At 49.7% G+C, this 19,351-nt stretch overlaps 1 protein-coding gene across 1 annotated transcript; it reads left to right on the top strand.

The window, feature by feature from the left end:
* The first annotated feature begins 13,550 nt into the window (after positions 1 to 13,550).
* EGR2 (early growth response 2) lies at positions 13,551 to 15,286 on the top strand. The gene is made up of 2 exons (XM_086466993.1): positions 13,551 to 13,728; positions 14,076 to 15,286. Exons 1-2 carry the CDS (start codon positions 13,551 to 13,553, stop codon positions 15,284 to 15,286), a joined length of 1,389 nt encoding a protein of 462 aa, XP_086323119.1.
* The last annotated feature ends 4,065 nt before the right edge of the window (positions 15,287 to 19,351 follow it).

The following is a 19,351-nucleotide window of genomic DNA, read 5'->3' as shown; positions in this document are numbered from 1 at the left end:
TTGTTCCACTACACCCCTTTCTCTATGCACTGGTCTTAAAACCATGTATGTGTTTGAATTTTGTGGGTCTAATACTGCATGTGTGTCACATAAATTGTCACAACTCAAATTCATTAACAGTGACTGTGCCAGGGCTGTAAGATGTCCAGTTTGTAAACATGTACATTTTCTTCTTGCCCATTCAGATGCTGGGCTTGGAACATACTGTCCCACAGTTATCAGGTAACATCATCAGTGTTCTTTATATCTGTGTTGAGGACGGAAAACTTCAGCTGGGAGCCAAAAGTTACTGTCCCTTCTGATCTTTTTTCGGTGCTCTGCTTGAAAAACAGAAGCTCCTACAGTAGGTGACAGTTGAACTGATTCAGAAGAAATGGTGTGCGGAAGAGCTCCTGAGTAGGAGAAGTGCTGGATAGGGCCACTGGCACAATGGCAAGCAATGTGGTCAATGCCCTCAGCAGTTACCCTGCTTACAATCTCCCTTTACTCAAATCTATAAGCACCACCATCTGAATGCCTTCAGCTTCTTTTTGGGCTCAAGCTCTAACAGTGGCACCAAACCTCACCCTTGCTGACCGTGGACCTTGAAAAAGAAAAGGAAAGGACAATGTCTGATGTTTTTTTCAGATCTTTCTGAAGGAGAACTACAGATAAAAGCAAAGCTCTTTGTGACTGATTTTTTTTTTTTTTTTTTTTTTTTTCCCCACTATCTACTTGAAAGGCAGTGGGTCAGAATTAAGGCATTTTTGCTGTGGAGGAAATGTGTGGGATGTTGGCTGCAAGCCAGTAGCCACTAACATCCCTGCTGCACTAGGAATACTTGAATGAAGTGGGCGTCAACCTCGGGAGAGCGGGCAGTGCTACCTACATCAGAGGAAAACCTCTTCATTGAGATTCAAGGAGTGAAAATATTGAATGGAGTTAAACCGGTCTGCTAGATCTTTCCATGAGGGACAGTGAAAATGAAAGAATCATTACCCAGTCTGGAAGAACATCCTCAAAGGTCCTGTGCCTGTCAGGTCCCATTCATTCTGCGGGAGAAGGGACCCATGCAGTCCCTGACTTCTTTGACAATTTTGAAGTTTTGTCTTCTAGTTCTGTTTTCTCAACACAAAGAATGATGAAATAACATCCAGACATTTTCAGCCAGTAGCCCTTGCTACAGCCAGTCTTTTAGTACTTTTTTTTTCCAAAACCAGAATAAAGATCTGAAGTGTGTTAAATGCTTCTATAGAATATCATTTATCCAGACACTCATACTGCCTGTGTCCAGCTGAATATCCACTGGGAAAAAAAAAGTGATTTCTAGAGTTCCTTTGTACCACTAAATTGTGAATCTGAAGGATCAAACAGAATACTCCCAGTGTTGTTATCTGCCCTAGTTACAGAGTTCAGCCATCTCACTGAGTCAGTCACCAGTTCTATCCAGTTTAAATATGACCACATTTTTCTTGAATCAAGTCCATCATCAAAACATCAAGCCTAAGAAATTGTTTTTTCTTTTCAGCTCCAGTAATGTGATATATAAGCAACAGATTTTTTTTTTTTTTTTTTTGTCCAGAACAACAAATCTGTTTTTGGTATGCATAAGGGAAAAGAGATTCCCATCTTATTTGTTATATCATTGAATTATTAGAAAGTAATACTTTTTTTTTTTTTTTTTTTTTTTTTTTTTTTTTTCCCAAACAAGTTAAACAGCAATGATTGAAAAAGGGAAGGAAGTGTTTTGGCTGAGTGTTGCTACTGGACAAAAGTGGGCATATAAAGACAGAATGGCTAGAATAGAGCATCACAAATACTTTAAACAGCTGATGTGTTTCTGTGTGACCTGCTCTAGGTGGTCCTGCTCTGGCAGTGGGGGTTGGACTAGATGATCTTTCGAGGTCCCTTCCAACCCCTAATATTCTGTGATTCTGTGAGATCCTGGACTAGTGACAAAACTACTTCCATGTAAATCTAGATGTTTACATGGTAGCAATGATTTAGATTTTGGATACATTGTGCATGTTGGCTCAAACATGTCTGGTCTAATAATGCTGAGGTTACAGAAAGCTAGGGGTACGGGGTCCAGAACGACAGCTAACTGAAATGGATGAAAAAAGTGGATCTGAGCAGGATTTGGGAAAACTAGACCCACAAACTGGAGCAGGTCTACCAAAGCAGACAACGTAATTATTGGCTTTGCTTTTATTATGGAAAATAGCTTTGTGTTGATATTTTGACTTTCAAATTCTGGTTTTGGAAATTACCTGTAACAATGTATTTGTGGATAAATGGTTTGCAGTATCCTACCTCCTGGGCAGGAAGCCCAGAGTGGAGGAAACTTCTTTAGTGCTTCAGGGCTGTGTAGTTCCTGTGGCTGGTAAACTGAAAATCATTGAACAACCAACAGGGCAGGTCTAGGTGAGTTGATGGGTAATGTCCGGTATGAATCAAGCCCATAAGATCAGGGACAGAAAGGTACTTACTAGAGAAAAATAATTTTTGGACTTCTAATGAGTTGGGAAAGTGAATTAGGGCTGCAGCTTGAAAAAAGGGGTGAGGCTGAAGAAATGTGCAGCCAGAAGAGCCCATTAACTGATGGATGTGGTGGAAGTTACAATTGCCAAGGTAAGTCTGGACATCTGTGAAAAGACGGAAAAGAGAGCTAGGAGTCAAAGTTGAGATGAGGAGAAGGACCTGGAAGAAAGCTTAATGGCAGCGACATAGGAAGGAGAGAAGGAACAATGCAGAGAAGGTTTGGGTGCAACATTGGAAGATGCTTAGACACTTCAGCAAGAAAAATTATGGGTAAAATACTCAGGAAAGCAGAAGAGAAGAAAGTAACTGTAATGTCTTCTACTGTGAATAACCTTTCTTCTTCTGAGATCCCTGGGTAGCAAGCAGCAGATTAACAAATCCTCAAAATGAATTTTGAAAGTAACCATACTTTCTGCTCTAAGAGAAAAGTTTAAAACATCTAACATAGTTTTTGTAAGGAAAATGAATGGCTGAAGGACAGAGCTCAAAGGGTTGTGATCAGCGGTGCAGAGTCCAGCTAGAGGCCTGTGGCTAGCGGTGTTCCCCAGGGGTCAGTACTGGGTCTGCTCTTGTTCAACATATTCATCAGTGACGTGGATGAAGGGACAGGGTGCACCCTTAGCGAGTTTGCTGATGATACTAAACTGGGAGGAATGGCTGACACACCAGCAGGCTCTGCTGCCATTCAGTGAGACCTGGACAGGCTGGAGAGCTGGACAGAGAGGAACCTGATGAGGTTCAACAAGGGCAGTGTAGGGTCCTGCACCTGGGGAGGAATAACCCTGTGCACCAGCACAGGCTGGGGCTGACCTGCTGGAGAGCAGCTCTCTGGAGAAGGTCCTGGGAGTCCTGGTGCACGGCAAGTTAGCCATGAGCCAGCAACGTGCCCTTGTGGCCAAGAAGGCCAGCAGTATCCTGGGGTGCCTTAAGGAGATTGTGGCCAGCAGGTTGAGGGAGGTTCTCCGCTGCTTCTACTCTGCCCTGGTGAGGCCTCATCTGGAGCGTTGTGTCTAGTTCTGGGCCCCCCAGTCCAAAAGAGACAGGGAAGTACTGGGGAGAGACCTGTGGAGGGCTATGAAGATGATGAGGGGACTGGAGCATCTCTCTCATGAGGGAAGGCTGAGAGACCTGGGCTCTTCAGCCTGGAGAAGTCTGAGAGGGGACCTTATCAATATAAATATTATATTATAAATATAATATATCTATAAATATCTTATAAATATCTAAAGGGTGGGTGTCAAGAGGATGGGGCCAGGCTCTTTTCAGTGGTGCACAGTGACAGGACAAGAGGCAATGGGCACGAACTGGGGCACAGGAAGTTCCACCTCAACATAAGGAAAAGCTTCTTTCCTTTGAGGGTAGCAGAGCACTGGAACAGGCTGCCCAGAGAGGCTGTGGAGTCTTCTTCTCTGGAGATGTTCAAAACCCGCCTGGATGTGATCCTGTGCGAACTGCTATAGGTGAACCTGCTTTAGCAGAGGGGTTTGACTAGGTGATCTGCAGAGGTACCTTCCAACCCCTGCCATTCTGTGACTCTGTGAAATGGCAAATGTGTCAAAGGGCTGAGAGTTCTTAAGACCAAGTTTTAAACCTTTGAAAATAGGATTTTATAATGGAAATGCAGAGATGATTAACTATTGTAAGCACCTCTAAGAATGACACCTCTATAGTAAATTACATTCAAATTAATATAAAACTGTAAAGATTCCCTGACAGCTTTGATTATGTAAGTTGATTTTAGTAGTTAAATGTTGACTTTCTATAATGCATTCTCCAAATATTATACTGAATGCTGCATCATATATAACAATTACCATGTCACAGTGCTATTTTGTGTAAATTAAATTATTGACAGCAATATAATTTTGTATTCAATTTATTATTTTGATTCATTTTTCTGTCAAAATATACAATGACTCTTCACTAGATTTAGAAACCAGAAAAACTCTTTAGATGGTGAAGTATTATTCTTCATACATTATTTTTCCTTAGCCTATAATGAGGCTGGGTGGGAGAGAGGGAAGCCACATTTCATTCCTTCTCTGACATTGTGTGTGTTTTTAGACATCTTGTCAACTTTAAATCGTGTTACAATAAGTGTGCTTATCAGAAAGCCTGCAAAGTCCATGACAGCCCTGCTCAGCCTCTCCGGGCTTGCTGCAGACCTGGTGTTTTTAGTGTGCTTCAGCACAAGCGCTGTCCTGAATCACAGAATGGGGTTTATGATACGATAATTATTCAGCCTAGCTTTAAGGAAGGTCCGTTATACATCATGGGGTGATCACTTCCTGTTCTCTGATGTTTCTTACGGATAAAAGTGAAAAACATCATCTGTTTGGTGATGCTCTTTCTTCAAACCTTTTCTTCCCATGTCCTTTGTGGGTTATGGCAACAGTGATTGTCTCTCCTTGGATGCCTGGAAAGTACTTGCAGGTTGTGGTTGTAACTGCAAATTGACACTTGTAACACAGCACTTAAAAGTTTTCTCGTTAACCCTCCTCCAGATGCACAGCCTGTCAGCTCCTTGTGACCTGCTTGAAGCTAGAGTGCAGAAATCGGGACACCAGCTGTGTCTTTGTACTGGATCTCAGCTCCTCTCCAGGCAGGTGCCCTGACCTCCACTGCAGAGCCAATCCAGCTGGCTCACTTCACGTAAAGCTCAAAGTCTGTCACAGAGAGACACAGGCAGACTCCAGAGTGACTCTGAAACATGGTTTTGCGTGCTGTCCTACAAGGTGGTAAAAATGGGCTCAGCTGCATTTAGGCAGGAAAGAGGGCTGAATCCAGCACGTCACACACGGCGGGCAAGCACTCTAACTCTGAGTGTAAAAATTCCCTCCATTCTGAGTGGTGGTAAGAAGGCTCAGAAAATGCTCATCTTCTCAGCTGGTCCAGATTAAGGAAGTTGGGGAAAGTGTACTTTGCAAATCTCAGTGGGGTTTAGTTATGGCTTAGATGCAGCCAAGCCTTAGTCACATCTGCATATGCTCAATAATAAGAAAAGGCACATTGGCACCCCTGAGACTCCAGTTGTGGGCCAGCTCCCTCCTCAGCAAACCGGTCCAGGTCTGTGCCCCGTGTAGTGCTCTGGGAGCCTTAAACGTGCTTTTTGCCATCGTGTTATTCAACTGTACTGACCATGTGGAGTCAAGGATGCTGAGGTACCAGGGGAGAGCTAAATCCTCCCTGAGTTCACCATGGATTTAGCAGTGGCCTCCAAATACATCAAAGTCCATTTGTATTGCAAAAACTCATCTGATACCGATGAAATATGCTTAGCCATTGCACTTGCGTTTAATTAAGTATGAAATGTTATTATTTATTATGTCTGCAGCATACACCAAATTCCCTTGTGCCCAGTTTTAAGGCCCAAAGAGAGACTTGGCAGTCTCTGTTGGGGATTAATGGTAGTGCTGAAAGTAGATGTCACTTAGCCTGGATCATTCCTTTTCCCCTTTGCTTAGCCTCTGTTTGGTATGGCACATTCAAGATCTGCAGTGTGGTGGCAGTAGTAGTAGTAGTGTGGACATCGAAAAGAACCTGTTTGCTTGAAGACTGATGTTTTTTTCTGTTAGATGGTCTGATAGAAAAACATTAGAGCTCTATCAGCCTTGCCCTCCTAAGATATTGATATTGACATGTATTCTGTGGGCAAATGGAATATATTAACAATTGTTGCAGAGACAACTGTGGAAGCCTCATGTCCATATGACCATTTGTGTTAGCTGGGTTATAAAATCTCAGAAACTCATCAATGGGTGGAAGAATCATTTCCTTCTAGCTTCTTATCTAACATGTAGCAGCCATCCCTCCTTTGAATGTTTAACCCATAAGGAAAGATCTTCTCCCTGCATCTTTCTGTTTGTCTTTTCATGTATCTTTCTCTGTATGAAGCAGTTTCACACACAAACACATGTACAGCAGTACAGTTTTAATAGAACCGACTTCACTTGGGAGCAGACAAATAGACTTGGGTCGTCTTCTGGCACAGGCACAAAACACTAAGCCATGATGCTGAATTTCTCATTTGGCCTCATTTCTTGTGTGGTTTGCCAATGTGGGAGTTAATCGTATAAACACAGAAATATGGGGGACAGGGAGAAACACATACGGTGCTGTCCTGTTCATATAGCTCTGTTTCTCGCAGGCTTTGTTAATGTATTGCTTCCAGCAGTTTAAATGGCAGGGGTGATGAGGAACAGGTGGTGATGAGACGGAGTTAATGTGAGAGGACATGGACAAATCATGTTGTTCAATAAGAAATTGTTCCTCCCAGCATATTTCTGTGCTAGCCCATACAAGTGAGACTCTGTAACAGTATCCAGTGGCTACATTAGAAGATACAACAGCATTGAGTTCAAGTGTTAAACAAGTATATATCCTGTTTCAGCTAATTCTGGCGTCTGAGATTTTAGGTGGCAGCCATTGCCCTTGATGTGTGAGTGCCCAGACATTGTGGTGATAAGCTAGGTCTTGTTAGGACCTCAGGTTACTAACCTGGAGAGAGGAATTTTGCACAAATAGAGGATTTAAAGCTAAAACAGAGCATACAAGAACTAACAGCTGGTTAAGTTACCCCAAGAGTTGGGAAAGACAAACCTGCTGGGCAGGTATTCCCTGACAATGTAATTTTGACTTTACTAGCCTGCCTGCCTTCTCCTCGATGTATCCTCTATTTGTTCAAAGAAAATCATCTGCTCCTTTCAGTTATTTCAAAGTAAAGTCACAAGAATAGCTTGTTCCCACTCTATTCCAAATATAGTTGTTGGCAGCAATTGCTGAGATAAGGGGGAAGGAAAAGGAACTACCAAGGAAGAGGAAAGGCAGGAGAGGAAAGAGAGAAAAGAGAGCTGAAAAGGTTGGACAACAGAGAGCAGAAAGACATGAATGAGAGGGGACATGAAAAAGCAAGGTCAATGCATCACAGCAGAAAAAACCAAATCAACAATAGAAGCAAACTCAGGACAAGCAAACAGCCTGCAAAACAGGCGGAAGCAGCCCAAATACAGAATGAAAAGGATCATGCCCACCCTCAGGAGAAGTTCGAGTGTTAGCCTTGAAAAGTAACCAAACCTTAAATAAAATCATGTCCAATTTTGACTTTCACTCAGATTGTAGGGGTTATACCATGAGAAAACTTATGCTAATTTACACTGCTTGAATATCTAGCCCCAGAAATTTTAAAGCAAAACATGTTCTTATTTTAATCTCTTGTGAGATCTTTCAAAAAATTCTCTGCTCCAATAAACTTTGCTGGCAGATCCCAACAGAAAGCCATCCACTGGGTAACTTTGCTGAAAATGAACCTGAACACCCTTCTACTCAGGAGTTCACAGTCAGGATGGTCTGCTGGTGAGACTGGAGCACGTAGACATGCCCTCGGGAGCAGAAAATAAATGATGATAAAAAATAAGGAAATGCCAGAATCACTCTCAGACAGACTTACCCAGAGCAAAGAGCTGAGAGTTTTCAAGGCTTGAGGCAGACTAGTTTAAGACCAAAGCATAGAGAAATGAGACAAATGGAAACAGGTTCTGAGAAGTGGTGCATAGACAAGGCAAACACAAACAAGTCCTTGGCAATCTAGAAATCCTGTGAATGGCTCCAGTTTCTCTGGCATGGCGGGAAGTTTCTGAGAAACACCCCCCCAGAGCTTTTCTGCTTCTCTTCTCAGAAGACTGCTTGGAAAATGGTGCCAGAGTTTTGCTTTCCCTCCTGGTCTGCTGAAAAGAGATGCCATACATGACCTTACTTCTCAAGTGAGGATAAAAACCTGCACCCAGTTTTGAAGGCACTGTTTCCTATAAACTGAGTACGTCCAGAAAGCCTTCTGACAAGCTTTCTAAGTAGCCAAACACTACGCAACAGGACCAACAGAACTGAAAAGGTGATACTTGCTATACTTCTTCTATTTCAGTCCTTCAAGGAAGAAGGCCACTTACAGTGTTAAGGAATGTGCTCTATTAGCCTCTCTCTGAACTAAAGGTCCAGTGTAGCCATGGGACAAGGCGATATTTACACAAAGCACAGGAGACGTATTAGAGCAGGAAATACAAGGGTAAGTGAAACTAGTTTCGTAAGAAAGGACTGGAAAGTAGGGCTTAGCAGTCGAGACTATTTCTATTCGGAAACCAAGTCGTCATTATTTTGAGAGTCTGGTCTCATGAATTATATGTGTATGTGAGTTATTTTCCGTTTACAAGAAGCAACATTTTTTGTTCCCCTAGCAAGCATCATGCAGAGCTGATATTTTAGCCTTTCAGCAGGGATGTCCCCTCTGTGGCTTGGTCCCACCACCTCTGTGGGGTATGTGGTCTCTCTCCTGACACTTTTGGGGCTACAGCTGTGGGACAGTCATCAGGCAGCCCTGCTGCCCTGGCCAGGATCTCTAACTCACCAGGGTTATCCTTTGGTCTCTCTATAGGTAGCACGCCTGTGATGTAAAGCTTTAGAGGTGCTGTTACATGGTGAAATACCAGCAGCGCTCAGCCCAGTGCACCGCTTTTTGCTCAGCTGCCGTGTCCTCGGCGGCTCCCGGGAGCGTCTTCCCCCAGGAGAGGGCAGTGGAGCCCGCACAGGCTTCCCGCTCCCCTCCGCCGGCTGCGGGGAACATCCACTCCCCCGGGTATTACATGCGGAATGAAAGGCGGGAGCAGAGGTAGGACTACGGACTTAACACATGTGCTAGAAACGGTGTACGGGAATATCCAGGAAATGTTCTGCGCATTTAACAACGAAAATAGGGTTTGGGCAAACGAGTTTGTTGTTACTTTTATTTTACCGGAAGTTTTCTCTGTCACGCATACTTGTTGACAGCTGCACAATCTTAAACTAGTAACTTGCTGATTCCACATGGGTTTGTTTAATTCCTATAGCCCAAATTAGAAAATGTTATTGACATTTAAATAACCCTTCAGGATGCCGCTAAGGCTCTCCCGAGCCAAATCCTCAAAATAAAGTCATTTACTTATTTCAAATTTACAGGCATTCATCCTAAGACACAAGCAGCCTTGGCTGAAAACTGCAGAATGTGGTTTCAGGTACTGTAATTAAGGGCAGACTGGGATGCCTTCTCCTCTACTGTTTAACCACCCTCTTCCCCTTGCATGCTAGCAGTCAAGCAGCTGTTTTCTGCAGGTTCATGTTTACAGCAGGTTTCCCCAGCTGGGTACTAGGTTTCAGTGACTGGCCGGTACAGGCTGAGAGCCTGCATCGGGCCTGTGAGGGGCAGGCAGAGGAGATTTAAGGGAAGAGACTTTCGCCTGCAGCCTGGGAATCCAGCAGACACCCCTGGCAAAACAAAAGGTATTAATAAACCAGCATTTCTTCCTGTGAGGACATGACAGATCTCTCTACCCTCAGTGAAAGGAGGCAAATTTCGGAAACTCTGAAATCCAGCTTTGGAGAGAAGAATGTCTCTTTTATGTCAAACATTAAAAAAAACCACCAACTCCAACCTGAATCTAGTTCAGACTTAGGACAGATGTCCTTGCTGTGATCAGAGGACAGGGTCACGCGCCTCCTATCCAGGAACAAGTCCCTGCTCCAGCTGAGTTCCCACTCCTGAGGGCACCTGCTGAGCTGGGGCCACTTTAACATTCCCGAAAGCAGTGGGGTGCACAGTAGAAGTGGCAAGGTGTGTTTCCCAAGCAGGCCTACTAGCATCGGTGCTGTTAGCACATGAGCTCGGTGGAGTTTTGCTACAAAAGCATAGTGACACCCTGGAAAGATGACTCAAATGTGTGGTGTTAAACTGGTAAAATGGTGTTGCCACCTCCAGAGACATGAGCTGCCTTTTCTTAGCCACTCTCAAGCTCCGGTATGGAGGCAACGACAATTTTATTTCTACAGCTCCTGTCTCAGGTACTTGTGGTAGAGAATAACTGCAGGAAAATATAACCAGCGCAACATCAGCTAGCACCTTGTTAAGAGAGCAAATGCAATAAATCCAAAGGGGGCTGGTTTTTAAGAAATTGGAATAAAAGACAAGTTCTGCCCTTCAGCTCTGAACCCTCCTCAGTCAGAGCTACATCCAGTGAGACACGTCATGCGCGTACGAACCACAGCTCCTCTCTTGGTGCAAGTGGGGCTTTGGCAATTTACACCATCAATCTGTCTGTCATATGAAACCACGTGGTTTATAGGAACCACAGGAGTCAGTAGGATTTTTTGCGTGTAAGGCTCATTGACGTCAGTGCGAGTTGGATATTCTAACCCTCGGAGTCTGGTATAATCAGCCAAATGGGGATCAAAGGCACAAAGCACATGCAATGCACTACAGCAAGAATATCTGAAAAGGGACCAGAAACATTTGAGTTTCATCTGTCAACATCTTCCTGAAGACCAAGCATTAACCATGTTTTCATCTTGCCCGGCACCAGATCCTGCTGCCCTTCAGACAAAGGTCCCATTGAGAGAAGTCAAGCAACTTGATTGTCCCTGTAAAAGCTGGAAATCGGACACAATCGACCCCATTCTTGAGATGGCTTTTAAAATTAACCAACTAAGTCAACTAATAGTAGTATTCCTTAGGTGTAGTTAGCCAGGAGGTACGTTAAATTTTATTCATGTCAGGCTTTCATTGAATCCTTCTCCATAGTGGAAGAACATCAAATTCACCAATTTACTTCAAAAGGTGAATTGAGGCATGGGGAGGTTAAGGTGGGATGTGAAACCTTGGTTCTTCTCCTGGGTGCATTATGATTTAGTGTCATCTGTGGGCATGTGGCATTTTCAAATAATACCGGAAGATGTTGCAGAGTATCCCTAAAACCTGTATCTGATACACCTGCGATGTTTGGCAGTAGGGACGGTACTGTACTTAGTTATCCGTTTCTCAAATTCATGTAAAGTAACTTGCCCCACTGCACAACAGATGCCAATATTTTGTTCTTTCATAGTAGCGATTAGATCAATTATAGCTCGGCTGTAATGGAAAGGTACAATACAATTGCTCCTACTTCTCAGTCAAATTTCCCAGAACCTGTCTATCTCTCTGTCTCTCTGTCATAATTTAACTTTTAAATTGAGATGGGTTTTTTAAAATGAAAATATCTAGAATCCTACTGAAATTGAATACGAGCTTTCTTTTAACTAAATCTCATATGCCAACCTGTATTGGCTGTACACGAAGTGCTAGAAAAGACTGGTAACAAAATCTACGTTAGAAACCACTAAGCATTACATCTTTGCTAATTACCGTGCACGCTTCCCCGATCACCCATAACGGAAAATACCTAGGTTTATGCCTACTATTCCTCAGCAAGTATGACAAATGCCCCTAAAACTTTTGCTTTTTCAGGCACACTCCTGTCTAGCCTGGGCTCTGCAGTGAACCTGGAGCATCACCAAAGTCAGTGAAACAAAAATGGAGGAACCGAGAGCACCATACTCAGCTGGGGTGTCAGGTGGATGAAGAGGGGCCTGGGAGACAGACACACTGTGACAGCGTTTGGGACCCAAGGCAGAGGTAAGTGCATGCGCCATAAGGACGCCCAGGCACGCCATGCTTCTGTGGCACATGCTGTAATGTACTAAAACCTGTAAATATTGGTATCTGCTGTTAAAAGGGAAAGTGTTTTTAGCCTTCCTATGTATTCTCTGGCTCGTTGCTTTGGAACCGTAGTGAGGTTTTGCAGCATCTCTCATATGTTACTGTGTCTTGCTGCTGCTTGGGTCATCCATGGTTTTTTTTCCTGCAGACCACTGAGAAGGGGCCTTGCATGCTACAGACCATATGTGAGAGTTGCCTTCCCAAATGCAGGAATAAACAGATGAACCATTCCCAAGCAATGAGATTAGTGACATGAATGTAGCACGGGATACAGCTTTCAAAAATAATTACATCTGACACCCTCATCAGCAAGAAGATGTAGGGGCTGCAAGCTCTAAGCTTGGGAATAGCATATGAAAGATTGGCTTCTCCTGGGAAGGGAGGCACAAGGGAGGTTATTTTTAGTACTTTCAAAAAAAAAAAAAAAAAAAAGCAGCTAGAATTTAAGCATTCTTTGGTGTGATACCCTCCTTACGGAGGAGATCATGGGGAAAGAAAAGCAAGTGGAAGGAAGCGGTTGGTCCGAGCAGGGTGGGAGTGCCCGGGACGGGACGGGACTGGCGGCGGGGGGGCCGCCCCCCCGTCCGTCCCATCCCCGGTTGCGCCCGTCGGTACAACAACCCACCGACGTTGGAGCGGGCGGTTCTGTTTTCACGACGGTATATATAGATCAGACACTTTCCAAAAAAAGCAGCGACGCGCTCGCTCTGCTCGGCGCCTCTTTCCACTCGTAATTCAGAAAAAAAAAAAATCTTTTTTTTTAAGAAAGGGGAAGCCGGATTCCGTGAATGCGGCTGTTTTCTGACCCGCCGCCGCTTTGCGGTTACGGGCTGCTGAGAAAGTGAGCCGGGTCCGGCGGGGTGGCCCCGGGACCTCCTCTGCTTTTCCGAGCTTTTTAAAATTTTCCGGAACGAGCCCTAAAAAGGGCAGGTGGGGCGGGGCCGGATCCTCGCCTTTTTAGGACAAGGGCTCCGCCACCGGAATACCCCCCTGGGCGGCGCGGCGGGCGGCAGCGGGGCGCTGCCGGCGCGGCGGGGGCTGAGCGGGGCTGAGGCGGGTCGGGGCCGCCCCCGCGGGGCGCGGAGCGGGGGGGCGTCGGGGGGGGTCGGGGCGGGCGCGGGGCGGCGGGTCCCGCATGCGGGCGCCCACGTGACCGCCGGGCCCCGTTCCTCAGTCCTTATATGGGCAGTGACGTCCCGGGCATTCAGGGGGCCCCCATAAATACTTACCGCCAGACTTGTCCTCCAGCGCGAGCTGCGGCGGGAGTGCGGCTCTCCCGGGGCACCGCGGGCACCGCACCGCCGCGACGGGGCGGCCGCCCGCACATGCCTCCCCGCCCGCCGCGCCCGCTCCCCGCCGTCCCCCCGCGCCGGTAGTGGGAGGCTGGGGGAAGCGCCCCCTCCTCTTTCTCCCCTCCCCGCCCCGAGCGCGCACCGCCGGCCGGGAGCGCCGCTCCCTCGGCCGTCCCGCCGCCCCCATGATGACCGCGAAGGCGGTGGACAAGATCCCGGTGACCCTCGGCGGGTTCGCGCACCAGCTCCCCGAGGGCATTTACCCTGCGGATGACATCTCCGCCGCGCTGCCAACTTCGGTCGCGATCTTCCCCAATGCCGACCTGGCAGGGCCGTTTGACCAGATGAGCGGCGTGGCAGGAGGTAAGCGGAGCCCGCGCGGCCGCGCAGGTGCGGGCCGGGCCGCCGGCGGAGGGCAGTGGAGCCGCGGGGCGGCGGGCGGGCGGGCGCGGGGCGCGCTGGGCCGGGGGCTGCGGCCCCCTGGGGCTCGCCCGCCGTCCGCCCGGGGTCCCCGGAGCCCCTCGCGGCAGCCCTGCCGCCGCGCCCGGCTCGGGGAAAAAGTTGGGGCCAGCGCGGAGCCCCCGAAGCCGGCGCGCAACATGTGCTCGCCGCAGCCCCGCGCCGGGCCGGGGCGGGCGGCGGCCGGGACCGATGGCGGGCCACCCGGCGGGTGGCGGTGCGGAGGGCTGACCGGCTCCTTGCTCCCCCAGACGGCATGATCAACGTGGACATGGGCGACAAGCGGGCTCTGGACTTGCCCTACGGCGGCAGCTTCGCGCCCAACGCCCCGGCCTCCCGCAACCAGACCTTCACCTACATGGGCAAATTCTCCATCGATCCGCAGTACCCCGGCGCCGGCTGCTACCCCGAGGGCATCATCAACATCGTGAGCGCGGGGATCCTGCAGGGGGTCAGCACGCCCTCCTCCTCCGCCTCCTCCGCCTCCTCCGCCGCCTCCTCCGCCTCCTCCTCGGCCACCGCCGCCTCCACGGCCTCACCCAACCCGCTGGCCGGGGCCCTCGGCTGCACCATGGCGCAGGGTCAGCCGGCCGACCTGGAGCACCTCTACTCGCCGCCGCCGCCGCCCTACTCGGGCTGCGGCGACCTGTACCCCCAGGACCCCTCCTCGGCCTTCCTGCCCGCCGCCGGCGGCGGGGCGCTGCCATTCCCCCCGCCGCCCTCCTACCCCTCCCCGAAGGCGGCGGCGGCCGACGGCGGGCTCTTCACCATGATCCCAGAGTACGGCGGCTTCTTCCCGCCGCCCCAGTGTCAGCGGGAGCTGCACGCCGGCCCCGACCGCAAGCCCTTTCCCTGCCCTCTCGACTCGCTCCGCGTCCCGCCGCCCCTCACGCCGCTCTCCACCATCCGCAACTTCACCATGGGGGCGCCCCCGGCGGGCGCCGCCCCCGGCAGCGCTCCCGGCGGCGGCGGGGGCGAGGGCGCGGGCGCCCGCCTGCCCGCCGGCGCCTACAGCCCGCACCACCTGCCGCTGCGGCCCATCCTGCGGCCCCGCAAGTACCCCAACCGGCCCAGCAAGACGCCGGTCCACGAGCGGCCCTACCCCTGCCCCGCCGAGGGCTGCGACCGCCGCTTCTCCCGCTCCGACGAGCTCACCCGGCACATCCGCATCCACACTGGCCACAAGCCCTTCCAGTGCCGCATCTGCATGCGGAACTTCAGCCGCAGCGACCACCTCACCACCCACATCCGCACGCACACCGGCGAGAAGCCCTTCGCCTGCGACTTCTGCGGCAGGAAGTTCGCCCGGTCCGACGAGAGGAAGCGGCACACCAAGATCCACCTGCGCCAGAAGGAGCGGAAAGGAGCCGCCGCCGGCGCCGCCGGCGGGTGCCCGCAGCCCGGCGGCGGGAGCGGCGCCGCTGCCCTGGCCCCCTGCGCGGCGCGGACGCGGACGCCCTGACGGCGCGGGGCGCGCAAGAGCCGGCGCTGAGCCGCTGAGCAGCCGCCGAGCGCGGCGGGGCGCGGAGCCCGGCGGGGCGCGATGAGCACCTGGCGGCGCCGCGGGGCTCCCCCGGGCCGGACCGGGCCGGGTCGGCGGGGGTGTACATAGGGGCTACGGCGGGAGGATGGATGCATGCAGTGCCGTCGTGGTGAGGTGTCCTTGGTGCCTTGTGTGGTGTAGAGCCCGGTCCCCTGTCTGCATGTGGGGGGTGCCTTACCGATCCGCTCCGACGACAGCGGCGACACCGAGACCGGAAAGTTTTCCCTCTCTGGTTTTAGTATGGCTGTACATTTCTGCCTATTAATATTGGGATTTTTTTTTTTTTTAGAGACTATATTTTTGTACGCACTGGTTTGGGGTTTTGGTTTTGTTTTTCTTTTTGGTGACTTAGAAGTGTTACGTTTGTAGTAGGACTTGGGACGGGATGTAAATACTCTGTCTGGAACCGTTGTCCGCCGGGACCCGGCGCGCAGCAGATAACACGAATAATGCACAACCACTAACGGGAGCTGGAAGGAGAGAGGATTTCTTTCTGGCCACTCTGTAAATAAACTTTTCGACAGTAGGGTAGGTGCTTACAACGTTTATAAAAGACGACAAATAAATCTCTTAATTATGCTAAAATGACACCTTTATTTCCGTAGGTTCCCTGGCCCGGCCCGGGGGAAGGGGTGCCTCCCGCCGCCGCGCCGGATCCCGGCGGCGGGGGGCTGCGGGGCAGCCCGGCCCGGGCGCCGCTGGGCGCACCGCACCGCCTCGGCGCGGAAAACCAGCGGCCCCGGCCCCGGCGCACAAACACTCGCTGCAGGCGCGGGGATTTCCCTCGGAGACGAGAGACGGGACAGTATTAAGGCGGGAGCGGGGTGGGTTTTTTTGACTCACTTTCTGTTTTGTTCCGCGGTTACGATCCGCCCCAGGCAACCTCCCCGAGTGGGCTCCGGAAAAGTGAGCACCGACGGCCGCCACTCGGGGGAAAGCGGCTCCCCGCTGCGCGGGCGGCGCCGCGCCCGCTCTCGGGGGCTCCGCGGGGGCCCGGGAGCGGCGGCGCTCACCCCCGCGGCACAGGTGGGCTCTTTCTGCTGAACCCAGCTGACCGCAGCGTCGCGTCTTCTTTTTTTTTTTTCTTCTTTTTTTTCCTTTTTTTTTTTTTAACCTGTTTTGATTATTGTTTTCCAAGATGTTATCCCGCCCTGGCCCCGCCAGGGCCCACCCTCGGGTGCTGCCGTCGGTTTAGGGCCGTACCGGCCCCGCGGGCTCGCCCCGCTGCCGCAGAGATACCCGGTGCGGCCGGCACCGCACAGGCGAGCCGTACGGGATGGACCTCGCCGCTAACACCACAGCCCAGCACCGCGGGGAGCTGGGGCAAAGCCCTTGCCCAGCCGCTCCCACCCTCTGCTTGCCCCACTGCCGCGTCCCACTGCGCAAAGCCTCAGTGGCACCTGCCTTTTCTGTCCGAAAGGCCTTGCTCCCTGTCCCCGTCTCCTGGAACTGGCACTGGCTTTTGGGGCAGCTGCTCTTTGCTGGGGAAAGGCGGGCAGCGGTCACTGAAGCAACACGCCTGGTTTTGAATCGGAGGTGAAGCAGGCTTCCAAAGCCGGGCATGGACTGGTCTGTGCGGGACAGAGAAGCCACAGAACGACGCCAGCTCCAGAGCCACTGTACTCACCACCCTGCCGTCCACCTTAGCAGCACACGTAAGCCTTCGCCTCCCCTGCTGCATCTCTCGGCAGGCTGCAGCTTCGCCACCTGACCCCGTGTGCTCCTGGCCTCCGAAAGGGACCATGGCCTGCTGCCGGGGGGATGTCACACGGGAGCACACCCCCCCCGGAGCCGCAGCATCCTTGGTCGGCATCGGTGGGCGGCATACGGGGAGGTGGAGAGGGATCCAGTGCTCTCAGCGAGCTGGGCTCCCGGAGGTACTGCCGCAGACTTGGATAACCACAGCTCAATTGCAGCCAGAGCGTCGTGAGCAAAATTTGGATCTTGGCTACCCAGGCGCACAACCTGAGGCTCCACTCGACTCTCCAAACTACTGACTGCAGCCATGCTACGAGATTAAAACCCCAGTCAAAAGCAAAATGAGGCAATACCACAGAAACTGCAAATGAGCTGAACTGAGGACACTGCCGACAACTAGCATACAGCTACAAGAGAACCTCACATTGTATAATGGTATCAGTGATCTTAAACCCATGCCTTTGCCTTACAGTAACAGCCAGCTTTAAAACTGGCAATACTGCATGTGCCTGGATCTGTAGGGTGCTGGTGGAAGATCTGGGATGAGAACCCAGTGTTAAGCATCCATTGCCTCTCACAGAGAGGCCAGTCGCACCATTTGGGCTGTCAGGCAGAAGAAACTTGCACTCTCTACCATACTTGCTTCAAGACCGTCGTACTTGTGAAGGAAAGTAATGGCTAGTCAGTGGTGAGATATCCTGTATTTATTCTATAATTCAGCAATAACATAATGTTGCTGTTGTGAAAACACAATAACCAGACTGCAGAGAGAAGGAACGGCATTACAGACTTAAACCTTCTGCTTACAGATATCCAGAACATATGAAGTAAGTTTCAATTACTGAGTAAGCAAGAAGTTACACAAAGAAGCTTTTTTTTAATGCATCTCAGGTTTTCTTTGCTATTTTTCCGGTCTTTAATACTTTGATGCTAACACCGTCATTAAAAAAGAAAAGGTTTTGCCAGAGCTGTTAATGGCACTCCGCAGTGTGCGGGACCACGCTGTCCTCTGTGGAAAGATGAACTGAAGTCCCATCCCATTAAACATCTTGACTAGGTTTTACACACAGAGAAAAAAATTAAAAACCAAACAGAAAGACCTAAGGGGAGGACAGAGCGGACGAGATAAGATACAAAATGCTCTCTGTCACAGTTTGTTTTTCCAGTACAGCTGTTTGCATGCACCTCGCTATCTTTTTGGACTTCTGAAAAAGGATGATGGTCTTCCTTAGCATTGGAGAGTCAGAAGCAGTCTGTAACACAGGGAGGCATTGCATTGTAGTTAATGACTACATTCAATAAGAGAATTGTTGCACATTAACGAATGCTAAGCTGCAGGGGAACTCCAGGAAAAACAGGTAAGCCAGCTGCAGAAATAGCAGACACTATAAAGTGCTGTAAGAATAAATGGAAATTGCCTGAAATAATTTCCACCAATTTTTCCTTGCAAAAGAATTAACCTGTGCATGCGTAATGCTGACTGTATTTTACATTCATTCTTTTGCAGGCCAAAAAAAAAAAAAAAAAAGCAATGCTGTATCAGAATCATTTAAAAATTCACACATACAAGCCACTGTACAGGAAAAACAAGTCTGCTTTTATAAATACACAATAAAAAATTAAAGCCAGTTGTGGTGGAACAATTTCTGGAGCAGGCTGGTACATCACTTAGGAGGTTGGTAAGTCATGTTTCCTTATCCAAATTCCCACACGGTGACCAAGAGGGCCAAGGCTGCCCCGGCCTGGGTTTGTAGTAAGAAGCGTGCGTGAGGACGAACGGGCACGAGACCAGTCCCTGCAGTACAGACGCAGTATTTCACCTACAGAAAAATTTTCTCCCGTGTTAGAAAAATCGCATTCCCCTGCCGTGGACAAACTGCATCTCCAGACTGTTTCCGTCACAGCAAGGCAAAATTCACAGTGTCTTTTCTATGCTGCATTTATTTAAAAGCCTTATGAAAAAGTAGTCTTTATAAATAGTATAAAGAGGGAAACCAGAAGGCTCCAAAAGCCCAAGGCGTTCACTTTGTCATATAAAGCGTTCACTTGGTCCATACGAAAACACAGACCACGCTTTAGAGAGAACAGGTCAAATGTTATCTGTACCTAGGGTATGTGCACCGCTGTATAGATAGGGTTTGCAAACATGCCATGTTTCTAGAATAGCTTCCATGACACAACAGTGGACAGTTGGTTTTTCTCTCAAGATGCCCACAGTTCCCGCTACCCTCTGCCACTGCTGCATGAGAGGTTCCAAGCGAGGTGGATTAGCAGCTGACCAGTCTC

The sequence above is a fragment of the Leptosomus discolor genome, chromosome 6 (assembly GCF_034619465.1).
Source record: "Leptosomus discolor isolate bLepDis1 chromosome 6, bLepDis1.hap2, whole genome shotgun sequence".
Lineage (NCBI taxonomy): Eukaryota > Metazoa > Chordata > Aves > Leptosomiformes > Leptosomidae > Leptosomus > Leptosomus discolor.
This window is presented reverse-complemented; position numbering and strand designations above follow the sequence as displayed.